Genomic DNA, 14,098 nt, shown 5'->3' with positions numbered 1-14,098 from the left:
ACAAAGGTTACAGGGACTTTATAGTTCGGAAATCAAATTGAAAAAAACTAGAATTCACTGAAAAAAACTAAGATTATTGGGATGTTATAGTTAGTAAATAGAATTTGAAAAAACCTTTGAAATTCACTGAAAAAAACAAAGATAACAGGGAAGTTATAGTTAGGCTCAGATTTCACTTGTACAAAGCAGATGTAATTCAGCAGTTATTGTTACCTGAGCCAACTATAACTTATGCCCCCGCAATGCACTGCTTATAACCTTGCATAGTACATCATTCATGACATGGTCAGTGATATTAACTCTAATGACCTGCCTAGGTAAGATATATATATATATATATTCACTGAAAAAACCATAGGTTTCACACACGTTATAGTTAGGAATTAGCATTTAAAAAAGCTTGCAAATTCACTGAAAAAACCATAGGTTTCACACATGTTATAGTTAGCTGGACATTTTACTGATAAAAAACCAATGAAATTCCCCCGTTATAGTTAGTGCAGGGAACTATAACTCACGCGACCGCCATCCTCTGCTGATGCTAATACTGTATTTAGACACTTATTTGCCTATGTCTTCTTCCATTAAATTTTAGCTATACATATATTACAAATATTTTTTTTTCATAAAGACACATATGTCATCAGCAGAGGATTGCGGTCGCGTGAGTTATAGTTGCCTGCACTAACTATAACGGGGGAATTTCATTGGTTTTTTATCAGTAAAATGTCCAGCTAACTATAACATGTGTGAAACCTATGGTTTTTTCAGTGAATTTGCAAGGTTTTTTAAATGCTAATTCCTAACTATAACGTGTGTGAAACCTATGGTTTTTTCAGTGAATTTGTACGGTTTTTTAAATGCTAAGTTACTTTACGCCATTCGTGGCGTGCGCGCCCACTTAACGCAGTTCGTTCCGTGCGCGCACAGTGAGCACGCGGTGCGCTTTGCGCACCGCGCGCCCACTTTACGCAGTTAGTGCCGTGGATGGGCCATGTAGGCTCGATGCGCTTCGCGCACCGTGCGCACGTGGTGGACATATTATGCGCTTCGTTGTGAAAGATAAACATTTATATTCAGTTTAAATTATATACACCATTTGCACACGGGGTAGGGAGAGTGTGGATAATTTTTTTTTTTTATTAATTTTTTTACCGTACGCGTACGGTAAGCGTAATCGGAGAATTTTCGTAAAAAAATAAAAATGAATTTTTGGCCTTGGGGGTTCTGTGGGGACACATTTAGCAAGCCGAGGTGGTTGGGAGCTGTCTAAACAGTCCCTTTACATGTTTATTCTCTTTGTTTTTCATCCCCCCCTCAGAGTCCGAGAGAGAAAATGGCGGCCGCCGCTTCCTGGTTTCGACCGATTCGAATGTTTACTAAGATCTAACAGCCAATCAAAATCGCGCTCGCGCACGTCACCGTACGCGTACGGTAAGCGCACCGTAAGCGCACCGTAAGCTGGCTCAGATATATATATTGATTTAAAGGCTATTTTCTCAGAATCTACTGAACAGATTTACACCAAACTTACAAAAGGCACTTCCTTGACCTGTAGACTACCTCTCTGCCAAATTTCAAGGAACTCTGTTCAGCCGTTCGGGCTGTAGCTGTGTCTAAAGGTCCTATGGAAAAATGCATGGGAAAAACGCGTTTTGGGACCCCCCTTTTATCTCAGCCCCCGCTTGACGAATCCCCCCGAGACTTTCAGGGTAGGAGCGGAGCGTAGCGCCCCACCTATTTTGAAACTTTCGCAAGGATTCGTCGACCGGCGCCAAAGTTATTCAAAATAGAATGTTGCGGCTTTCCTATGGAATCAGGGTCCTAACTATAACTACCTACTGGCGACCGCCAGTAGGTAGTATATATATCTATATATATATATATATATATATATATATATATATATATCTATATATATATATATACATATATATATAATCTACTGGCAGTCGCCAGTAGATAGTTATAGTTACAACCTAGTTTCCATAGGAAATCTCAAAATTCTATTTTGAATAACTTTGGCGCCGGTTCACGAATCCTCGCGAAATTTTCAAAACAAATGGGGCGCTCCGTTCAGCTCCTACCCTGAAAGTCTCGGGTGATTCGTCAAGCGGGGGCCGAGAAAAAGGGGGGGTCCCAAAACGCGTTTTCCCCATGCATTTTTCCATAGGACCTTTAGTCGCAGCTACAGCCTGAACGGCTGAACAGAATTACGTGAAATTTGGCAGAGAGGTAGCCATAAGGTCAAGGAAGTGCCTTTTGCAGGTCTGTTGTAAATCTGTTCAGTATTTCCTGAGAAAATAGCATTTAAAAGCATATCAATATCTATACGCGCGCACGGTGCGCGCTCCCTGCCGTGCGCGAGAGCAATTCTGATTGGTTGTTAGATGTCGGTAAACATTCTAATCGGTCGAACCCAGGAAGTGTCGGCCGCCATTTTGTCTCTCGCAGTCTGAGGGGGTGAAAAAAAAAGGTGGAGAACGTGAAAAGGGGGCAGAGTGGACAGTTCCTTACCCCCTAGCCTTGGTCAGGGGGTCACAGAAGGACCCCCAAGGGAGAAAAAAACAATGTATTTTTTTTTTAAATCGCGAAGTGCGCGCACCGCGCGCGCACTGCGAACCGTGGGGGCTTGGTGCGCAAAGCGCACCGGGCGCCCACAGCGCGCGCACGGTGCGTGAAGCCCACCGTGCGCGCACGGTGCGCGCACGGTGAAAAACCTGAAAAAAATAAATTTATAAATACATAACTTAGCATTTAAAAAACTGTACAAATTCACTGAAAAAACCATAGGTTTCACACACGTTATAGATACGAATTAGCATTTAACCCCTTCAGTGCCACGCCCTTTCCCCCTCCTGTGCCGGGCGTTGTATTAGTGGGTGGGGTTCATGACGAGATAGTCTCGTCATGGGCACAGCGCAACCGTGCTCCATGACGAGACTATCTCGTCATGGGCACAGAAGAGGTTAAAAAACCTAGCAAATTCACTTAAAAAACCATAGGTTTCACACATGTTATAGTTAGCTGGACATTTCACTCGTAAAAAAACAATGAAATTCCCCCGTTATAGTTAGTGCAGGCAACTATAACTCACGCGACCGCAATCCTCTGCTGATGACGTCAGAGATTACATCACTGATGACATATGTGTCTTTATGAAAAATAAATATTTGTAATATATGTATAGCTAAAGATTAATGGAAGAAGACATGGGTAAATAAGTGTCTAAATACAGTGATGTAATATCTGACGTCATCAGCAGAGGATTGCGGTCGCGTGAGTTATAGTTGCCTGCACTAACTATAACGGGGTAATTTCATTGGTTTTTTACGAGTGAAATGTCCAGCTAACTATAACATATGTGAAACCTATGGTTTTTTAAGTAAATTTTTTATATATATATATATATATATATATATATATATACTTAAACTTACCTTCAAAATACTTACATTTACGTTGTAAAGTTATGCGTATATAAGATATATAAGGGGAGAAGGAAAGCTTACTGACAAAGCAAAAGAAAGGAAGCTACAGAACAGACAGACAGTTTGAAGTCAAGTACAGGAACTTGAAATGTAGAACTTAAGTAAATAGGATAATGCAGGAATAAGAAGAATTTAGGAAACAAATAGAACAAAGGGGAGTTAGAAAAAATTAGGATACAGGCACAGCAAAAAGGAAAATTATTTCTAAATGTGGATTGATAGAAGTTAGGGAAATCATATTAACAACAGGAGGTCTTACTGGGGCCAGCAGAGCCATATGCCGAAACACCTGTGGAGGCGCCTTCAGCTCCCTCGCATGCCTCGTTGGATCCAAGCCCATCACTCTTCTTGCCCCTGAATGCTAATGTAATAAATAAATAAAATAAAATAAGAGTAGTGGTACAGTTAATAATCTCAACAAAAATATTTTGACACGGGAAGGCAAACACAGTAACATTGACATTTTCGAAATCAAATTTCCTATAGTACTACTAGTATCGTGGACCTATTCCTAATTTCCTAAACCTAACCCTAGTCCAAATTTCCTAAACTAAATTTTGGAACTACTAAAATTGCAACAATGATCTTTGCTTCTCATCTCATCATAATTTATCAATCTCTCATTCTGAAATTAAACACCCTCAGTCTGTATTTTCAATGCATAGTTGCATGCATTTACCACACAGCACTTGGAAATTGCTTGGGGTTGGGATTGGGACTTTACAAGCTATAACAACAAAGAAAGGCACAGAGAAGTGAGAGAATACACTAACTCACTAATATCTACTACCTTAGTGACAGGACAGAGGAGTCTCTGCATGACTTGCTAAATAAACAGCCCAAGTGAGCGCTGAGTTGGATTAGCTAACGCCGCCGAGCACTTGTCAAGATGATGATCACATATTATTTATTACATAAACTTAACTTACCTGAGTGTGAGCAGCATGCTTGCTATTTGTGAAAAAAATATTATCATAGATAGAACACAACAAATAAATATTATTACTCACCAAGCCCTGCAACCTCCACACCCAGCAGGTCGAGCAGGGCCTGGTCCCTATCCAGGATGTTGTTCCACCGGTGCATTAGCTGCTATTGGGTGCGCTGGACCCCAGAGCTGCTGCGCACAGCTCAGCGCTCCCTCTTCCATCGCTGCTGACACTCTCAGAGGCTGTATTCGCTGCCAGGCCTGCCGCCTGCTGTCAGGGAGGAGAGGAAGTGAAGCTGCGCATAAAAAAACTAGCGCAGCGACCTCCACCTCCGAAAGAATGGCGCGGGCTGCCTCTGCGCCTCGCCACCAACCACAAGGTAGGCGACTGATGCTATCATGGGTGGTTCGGGAGGTCCTGGCACTGCCAATTCCCTGTTCTGCCATGGTGTTGGGCGGGAGGAAAAGAAGATAAGAATAGGAAAAGGAAGGAAGGGCATAAAAATAAGAAAGTAAAGCAAAAAATTAGAAAAGTACAAAAGTAACGAAAAAACACAAAATGTTTTAGAATAAACATAAAATACACTAACACAAAGACACACAGTGAGATAATAAATAAAAATGAGGGGTAGATAAATTAGAGAGGGGTAGGATTAAACAGATTAAGGAGGGATTCAAAAGTAGGTCCCAGCACCAAACACAGAGCAAAAAACAAGATGGCACACGAATGAGCACAGTGGCCAATTCTGCCCGTTCGCGGAACTCCATGTAGCCCTGCATAGTTTTTTTGGCACTGAGTTGTGTAGTGCGACTAGGCGAACTGTGCCCAAGTCTAGTGTTCACACAATTAATGGTGGTGGTTGCAGCTCATGTGAGATCGGGGGTGTAAGTCTTCCCCTATCTCGATGACTGGCTGTTGAAGGTGGGCTCCCACCGGACTGTCGTCTCCCATCTCCAGGCTACAGCGGACCTCGTGCATTTGCTGGGGTTCCCTAGCAACATGCCGAAGTCTCACCTGACTCCCTCTCAGAAGCTCCCTTTCATTGGAGCTGTTTTGGACACAGTGCAGTTTCTGGCAATCCGCGCGTCCAGGATTTTCAGGCTATGATACTAATGTTTCAGCCTCTGTCCTAGATTTTGGTGAGACTGACTCTGAGGCTGCTGGGCTTCATGGCCTCCTGCATCCTGCTGGTCACGCATGCTAGATGGCATATGTGGGCTCTGCAGTTGGACCTTATGTTCCAGTGGGCACAGCTTCAGGGGACTCTTTCTGACCTGGTCCTGATCACGGAGGGGACTGCGAAGGATTTGCAGTAGTGGCTAACAATCTGTGATTGGGTCAGAGGCAGACCCCTCTCCTTTCCCCAACCATATCTCACAGTAGTGACAGATACATCACTCCTGGCATGGGACAGCCATCTGGGAGAGGTGGTGCTCAGAGGACTCTAGTCTTTGGTGAAATCCAGACCCCCACATCAATCTATTGGAGTTCAGAGCGATCCGATTGGGTTTGAAGGCCTTTCTACCCTCCATCAAGGGAAGGCTGATACTAGTGTACCCGGACAACACCAGCGGCATGTGGTACTGCAACAAAGGTGGGGGTGGAGTTGTAGACCCTTTGTCATGAGGCCCTACGTCTCTGGACATGGCTGGAACAGTAGGGCATTTCTCCGGTGGTTCCACACCTGGCAGGTTTTCTAAATGCCAGGGTGGACAAACTCAGCCTGCGATGCCTAGCGGATCACGAATGGCATCTCCAAACGAAAGTGGCGCAAGTTATCTTTCCAAGGCGGCTCTCGCTCGGAGATGCTGGTCATCTCGAAGGAGCTCAGGTATCCTATCCGCCTTTCTGCATATCTTCCATCGTCTTATTGTGTTTGCTATGTTCGCCCTAAGTGGCTGGGGTATGCCCAGACGTGGGTCCCTTGCTCACTGTGCCACTGGAATCAAACTAGCCTGGATGATGAAGAGTGAAACTCCGAAACCGGTCCCAGGATGCTTGTTTCTGGTCCAGGGAGGACCTGGCCTGGCAGTTCAGACTAGAGACTGTTTCCATGATGCACAGGGTCAAGACTGCTTTGCATTTGGCTGGGTCCAAACTGGGGTGGCTTAGTGAGCAGAAGAATGATGATGGATTAAACCCACACTTGTGACTGGGGGTGAGTGTCTGAAAAGTTTCAGCACTCCGTCCATCATCTTATTGTGTTTGATATGTTTGCCCTAAGTGTATGCCCAGACGTGGGCTCCTTGCTCACTTTGCCACTGGATTCAAGCTAGCTTGGCTGATGAGGAGTGAAACCCTGAAACCGGTCCCAATATGCTTGTTTCTGGCCCAGGGAGGACCTGGTTTGGCAGTTCGAGCTGGACTGATCTCATGAGGCACAGGGTCAAGTCTGATTTTCATATGGCTGGGTCCAAACTAGGGTGGCTTAGTGAGCAGAAGAATGATGATGGATTAAAGCCAGATCTGTGACTGGGGGGGAGTGTCTGAAAAGTTTCAGCACTCCATCCATCATCTTATTCTGTTTGCTATGTTTGCCCTAAGTGGCCAGGGTATGCCCAGACATGGGTCCCTTGCTCACTTTGTCACTGGATTCAAGCTAGCCTAACTGATAAGGAGTGAAACTCCGAAACCGGTCCCAGGATGCTTGTTTGCGGTCCAGGGAGGACCTGGCCTGGGAGTTCAGGCTGAACTGTTCCCATGAGGCACAGGGTCAAGACTGATTTGCATATGGCTGGGTCCAAACTGGGGTGGCTTAGTGAGCAAAAGAATGATGATGTATTAACCCCAGTTCTGTGACTGGGGTGAGTGTCTGAAAAGTTTCATCACTGTTTCCATCAACTTATTGTGTTCGCCTTTCTGCATATATCACTCCTGCCCAGAGTTCTCAATATCAGAAGCAACCAGGCTGAAGTCATCCTTGTGGCTCCAGACTGGGCACAGGGAGTCTGGTTTCTCGAGCTACTGAGCATTGCCTTTGATCATCTGATCAGGTTGCCCCTTTGGATCTTCTGTCGCAGCAGCAGGGGAGGGTCCTCCACCCAGACCTGTCAACTCTTTGCCTTCTTGCGTGGAGATTGAGCAGCGGCAATTGATAGCTTACAACCTTCCTCCCAAAATCTGCAATGTTATTCTGGCAGCCAGGCGTCCCTTTACCAAGATGATGTCTACCTGCTGCGGAAGGGATTTGTATCTTATTGTACAGAAAATTAATTGACCCACTTTCTGCCTCCCTTTTTGAGATTCTTCTCTTCAGTCTTACCCTTGCACAGCAGGGCTCTGCTTTGGGCTCTCTGAAGGGTTATCTTTCTGCTCTGTCTACCATCTTGTGTCTGCCTGACCAACCCTCTTTATTTAAGACCCCTATTGTAAATAGATTTTTGAAGGGCTGTGTACATATGTTCCTCCCTTCTCCTTTTATTATGCCTCAGTGGGACCTTAATTTGGTGCTCACATTCTTAATGTGTGCTTCTTTCGAGCCCCTTTACAATTGTCCCCTCCGGCTGCTCACGGCCTTCCTTATGGCAATTACAGCTGCATGGAGGGTGATTGAGCTGCAGGCTTTGTCATTCAAGGCTCCCTGTTTCACAGTTGATCCTGACAAACTGGTGCTTCGCACTAGAGACTCTTTCTTGCCAAAAGTGATCACACCATTTAATGTTGGCTGATCTGTCACCTTGCCCACTGTTGGACTTGGCCCTTTTCCCTGAATTTTTTCGTTTTTTCTACTTCTCCCAAGATGGCTGCCACAGACCCCTGCTACTGCAGAGTGGTCTTTCATAGTAGCACCCTAGCTGCCAGGAGCTGGCTGGAACCCCACAACAATGTTGCGACACCAGCCCGCCTTTTTTTGTCCCATAGGTAGAATGGGGAAGCTCCTGGAATGTGCTGGAACCTTCTAGAAGGGAGGTGTGGTTTTACTTTTGCCGCCTTGGCTAGAGGTCACCTGACCTAGGGATACATAAGTGAGGGAGGGAACTTTTTCTAATCAGTTGGCCAGTGGGGTAAAGCAGAGCTGGAGAATCCACGCAGGAGTGTAGGCGGTAGGGCCTAGCCAGGGACTTATGCCTCTGAGAGTGACAGGATTTAGGTACTGCCTCTTAAGTGAGTGAGGGATCCTGTGAAACCCACTGATCTTGCCCAGCAGTAGAAGGACCCAGGGAACCTCTGCCCAGCCTGACTAGGAAGGGCCTAGTCGCCAACTCACCCCCTACCCCCCTGTAACAGAACCCCTTAAGGGCGCCAGATACATCTGCGCCATCAAGACTTTCAAGAGCAACTGATTGCCGGAACTGAATGCTGAGACTGCGTGTCCAGATTGAACCTAGAAACTACCTACCTAACCCATTGTGGTATCGCTGAGGATCAACCAGGTGACCCCTGCGCTCCCTGACCTGGCCTGGGATCCCCGGCAGCGTGCTCCGTTAAGCGCGGAGCCCCCAGCCTAATTTGAGCCCCCCCCTGTGGCATGGAGGCTGAAGCGCGCTCACCGCTGCGGCCCGGAGGCCGGAAGAGTGCCCCTCATCGTCGCGAGGCCCGAGGAGAAGCCCGGGGCCCCGTCGCTGCCGTCGCAGCTGTGGTGAAGGTGCGTGAGGCCGTGGCCGGCCCCCCGTCGCAACAGGATCACCTGCGGACTTCGGAGCCAGTGTGGACGCCTTCCCGACGTCGAGCAAGGTAAGCCCGGAGGCTTGGGACTGACCCCGGTGCGCCCCCTACAGGCTTGGAGCCACACCGCACCCTGAGCCCGGGTTCCCTCTCCGTGGGAGTCCCCTGGTCACCACGACAGAGAGACCCCTCCGAGGGATTCACCCTTGTTCCCCACTGACTATCCCGGAACTTTGTGCCTCCCGAACTGCACCGGAGTACGAGAGGCTCACTCCGTGCGACTCGTTGTGCTCCGTGAACTGCTCCGTTCTGGAGTCCTCATTGCTACTGATTACGAGTAGCGCGATGTTCTAAATGCTCCGTTCTGAAGTATACATGGCTATTGATAAAGAGTAGCGCTATGTTCTAAATGCTCCGTTCTGAAGTATACATTGCTATTGGTTACTGATTACGAGTAGCGTTATGAGCTAATGCTCAGTGCTGACGTATTCACTGCTTACTGATTACGAGTAGCGTGGTGTCCTAATGCTCAGTGCTGACGTATTCAGCGTTATGTTCTAGTGCTCAGTGCTGAAGTATGCACTGCGAGCTGGTTACGAGTGGCGCTATGTTCTAATGCTCTGCTCAGAAAGTGTTCGTCAGATTTGTCCCTGCACGCCCCCAGGAGTAGCGCGACGATCCCCAAACCCTACCACGGGGAGTAAAATATACAAGGTGCTGGTGAATATCATACTGGTGAATATCATACTGGTGAATATGGTGCTGGCGGATCAAACGCTGACATAAGTGAATTGCCATTATCATCTCCTTAACTGAATTTATATCTTATGAAGTGCCTTGTTATCCCATGAACTGCATTTATCTTGAACTGCTTGGATAAACTTGAGTTATTTGCATAAATCTCTACAGTGTGGCGTCCCTTATTGTGTGCGTTCCTTGATTCAGTGGATGTGCGTGTTGTATGGTCGCTTTACACACAAGCCTTTGGGTGCCCAGCCGCTCGTGTCACGTTACCCCCTTAGGGCCTGGAGACCCCAGGTCTTACACCCACCTTCTATGCTCCTCCACATCCTTCCAAAGAAGAGGAGCGACTCCACTTTCTGGACCCAAAAAGAGCGTTGTCATTCTACCTTTACTGCATATGAGAGTTCTTGGTGGATGACCAACTGTTTGTGGGGTATGTTGGCAAAAAGAAAGGTCGGTGGTGCAGAAGTGCACCATCTCTCAATGAATCGTACTCTGCAACAAGATCTGCTACGCACTGTCAAAGTAGCATACTCCTGAAGGCCTATGAGCTCATTCCACCACAGCTAAAACTACGACCACTGCATTAGCATGCGGAGTTCCGGTCCGGGATATTTACCAGGCAGCAACGTAGACATCCCTGCAGACATTTACTAAACATTATGGTATGGACCACTCAGGTTTGTAGGGATGGACACTTCGCCCGTTCGGTGCATCCACAGACCCTCATCTGTGGATGGTATTTCTTGGGAATCTATACAAAGGTAAGGAATCTGTGGCTAGAAGTCTCTCTCAGATGAATAAGTTGCTTACCTTCTGTAATACCTTGTCTGACGATGACGGAAGAGGAGCCGATTGACGCCACCTACCGGCGTGCAGGAGTACTGCTCGAAAAATCTTCCGGATCCAGCCAATGCGTTTCATCCCTACCCTGGGACTTCATCAGAGCAATAATTACTCCTTAGATTTCAATGAGAGAACAAAGCTTTAAACATTCCTATGGTGTCCATTCACATTCAAACTGTTGTAGGCGGTACTACATGCTCATTAGCTTAACCAAAAAAGAGTAATTATTGTCCTGATGAAGTCTTATGGTAGGGACAAAACGTGTTGGCTCGGCCACTGAAATGTTTCGGAAATGGAATACATAAAGAAGTTGAAAATGTCTTGAGTTCGGACTTTTCATTAATTTCAATGAACTGATTGTGAAATGACTGATGACCATCAGCATATGATTCATGGATAGATTTGCTTAAAAAGGAAATGCTATTTTAACATTTATGTTACCTTACTTTAATTTGGATTTGGTACAGTCGTGTTATTTGAGGTTTGATGGCAGTCAGACCTCAGGGAATATGCACTCTTTTCAAATAATAAGGTATAGACGTATGCAGTGTACAGGTGCCACAACTGCCATTGAGTCTGAATATTTGTTGTAAGAAAAGCATTTTGAATTTCTCCTAAATATAAAGCACATTCTTACCTTGACGTGGCCACAAGGAAACATCTCTGGTGCTACTTTAGGCAAGTGAAATAAACAAGTATTGTCAAAGCCAAGCACTACAGTCAGCAAAATGGTGTAAGGGTTATTATTTGGTATTGCAAGCCTTCTACCCAAATAACAAGTTAAAAACATGCCTCCTAAACAGAGAGGCTGCAATAAATATATTAAATTAAATATTTATATATAGTATATATTTAGTAAAACAGGTGCCTATCAGACATGTGTATTCAGAAACCATTTTCATTTTAATGTATATCACAGGAAAATATGATTCTTATTAGCACAAACAAAAGATTCTATTGGTTTTGAATTGTCACCTGACATTTAAACACACAAGTATGACTAAAATATACACACACACACATATACACACACACACATACACATGCACACATATATTTATAGATAGATAGATAGATAAATAGATAGATAGACAGACAGACAGACAGATAGATAGATAGATAGATAGATAGATAGATAGATAGATAGATAGATAGATAGATAGATAGATAGATAGATAGATAGATAAAGAATAGAAAGAAAACAGCATTTGGCAAAGTATAGGTTTTGCCCCTCAGCCCTGGCACTCAAGTGTACGTTTTCTTTAGGTGGATGAGCAGATGTGGCAAGCAAGATGCTGTCACTCACAATGTAAGAGAGCCAATGACTGAAATTGGCTGCCTATTGCCTCAAGCTGTATACTCTGATGGTCAGAAGCAAAATGTGATTGTCAAATGAAGAGACCAATTGAAGGTGCCCGTATGTATGTGTGTATATATGTGTGTATATTTACTTTTTCCTTACATGAGGCTGTTAAAAACATTGAAAGCTCTTTATAGACCTAAAATGAATACATGGAAAGTACCCATGGAAATGCCAGTGATATTCTCTTACCCTACAACACTTCTCAAAATGTGGTCACTTCTGCACTGTAATGTCCCAAAAAAGTTACCTTCCAGGTACCAGTTGCCCTTTTAACTACATTTTTGGAAGCACTTTAGTTATCTTATTAATTGCAGTGGAAAATAAGTGGAAAAATGTATGAATCAAAAAAGGGTTCCATTATCTTGTTCTGCTGCTGGTGACTTAACAAGCCACTTGTCTCCTTTTATTATTACAGATCCACTTTACATTTTTCAATTGCCACTTTTATTTTCAAAATTATTATATGATGTTTTATTTATTTATTTTAGACTACTCTTACACCTCCAACCTTGGACCAATCTGTGGCAAGTGGATTAGACACTGACATCAAAATCCCTCAGTTTGTGTCTGAAGATAAGAAGGATGCCCCTCTGGATACTAGCTGTTATCTTTCAGGGAAAGAACCAATTGAATCTGATCCCAAGAATCTAGGTGCCAACGTGAAAAGTAGGAGACAGGTATATTATTGGCTACCAGGAATAATGCATACTTTATCACAAACAAATCTGTTGAACACTTCATGTAACTATCCATTAAAATATACACATTAAAAAATATTCAAAGATGAGACTGATTGCTAATTTATGGATCAGAAGTTATGATACAGAATATAAGGGAAAATGTGATTATATTGGTTTAAAAAGCCTAGGTAAACCCATTATATGCAATCCTGCTGTAAAATTCAATACTGAAGTGTAGGCCACTTCTTGTTTTTTGTCTAAGATTGTATGCTATTAAACATACTGCTAGCAAAACCTTGAATAACATTTGTACAACTAATGGGTTGATTTAGAGTTTGCCAGACATGGTAGTCTGTCGCAAATGCACATACTAAATGTTAAAATGATGGTCCGCCCACGTTATTTAGAGACTGATGGGCCGTCTGTTTTCTGTCTACATAGTTCCAGTTGGCTCAATCAATGGAAAAATATCTCTGACGGCTCCATTAAGTAGGGGATGTCTGAGTTATGTCAATCAAGAAAGGAGACACTGTTCCAAAGAAGTAGAGGAAAGGAAACCGAGAAAAGAAGGTCCTAGGCTATATGAGACCCAAGGGTTGGGAGGGGAAGCAGAGCTTTTCTCTTGTTGCACTCACACACCCCGGGAGGTGTCATGCTTCATCATCGGGCGTTTTGCTCCTCGTCGGGCCGGCGCTGCAATGCCCTACAGGTCCCCCGAAGGGTCACTTTAGCGTAGATCTTTTTAGAGAAAATGCCGTCTGGTGCATGCGGGTGTGTGATTTGGGTCCTAAAACTAATAGTGGTGCAGGGGTGTGCGTAACGTGATATATTAAAATTGTCTAAGGGTTGCTCAAAGGGTATTATTTAATAGAAAAGAGGGAATGGCACCCTTGACAGCCTAAAAAACCCGTAGGTTGGGTGTTACCTTAGTGGGCTTAATGTCCCAATAGGTAACTACAGTCTGGTCAATGTGGTTGACATGTTTCGCGCCCCTGCGGTTCAACCGGATCCGTGGTGCTTCCTCAGGACCAACTACAAAGTGAAGTGTGCATGAATGATATCTGGGGAGTAATACCCACAGTGTATATCCGGGCGTGCAAGGTCAAAATGGCCCTGCTCTCTGTTCTGTCAGATTTAAGGTCGCTCCTGGATATATGCCTAGGTAAACATAAAAACAGAAGGAAAAGACAAAAGGACGATGTAGGAGAGTAGGGTCTGCTTTCTATGTTCACCCCCACTTTTTGCTTTTGCTTCACTGGTTTTCGACTTAGATGTGGCTGTGGGCCTGCCAATCAGACCCACAGCCCAGCTGTTCTCTCTCTAAATTCATACTATGTACTTTAGGTACATAACCCAATTGGTAAGGATCACCCTCTAGGGCCCTGTACAGTGTACCTTAGGTACCCAGGGCATGGGTGTACCCTAGGCTTACCAGGGGCT

The 14,098-nt window shown here is 44.8% G+C and overlaps 1 protein-coding gene across 1 annotated transcript in view; it reads left to right on the top strand.

Moving 5' to 3' along the window:
• Positions 1 to 14,098, top strand: part of SYCP2 (synaptonemal complex protein 2) — a 4,998,961-nt gene that overhangs the window by 3,970,324 nt on the left and 1,014,539 nt on the right. The window contains exon 36 of the mRNA XM_085615168.1: positions 12,467 to 12,655. Coding sequence (XP_085471294.1) covers positions 12,467 to 12,655 — 189 coding nt within the window. The remainder of the gene's footprint in view (positions 1 to 12,466; positions 12,656 to 14,098) is intronic.

This window comes from Triturus cristatus, chromosome 7 (genome assembly GCF_964204655.1).
Source record: "Triturus cristatus chromosome 7, aTriCri1.1, whole genome shotgun sequence".
Classification (NCBI taxonomy): domain Eukaryota; kingdom Metazoa; phylum Chordata; class Amphibia; order Caudata; family Salamandridae; genus Triturus; species Triturus cristatus.
This window is presented reverse-complemented; position numbering and strand designations above follow the sequence as displayed.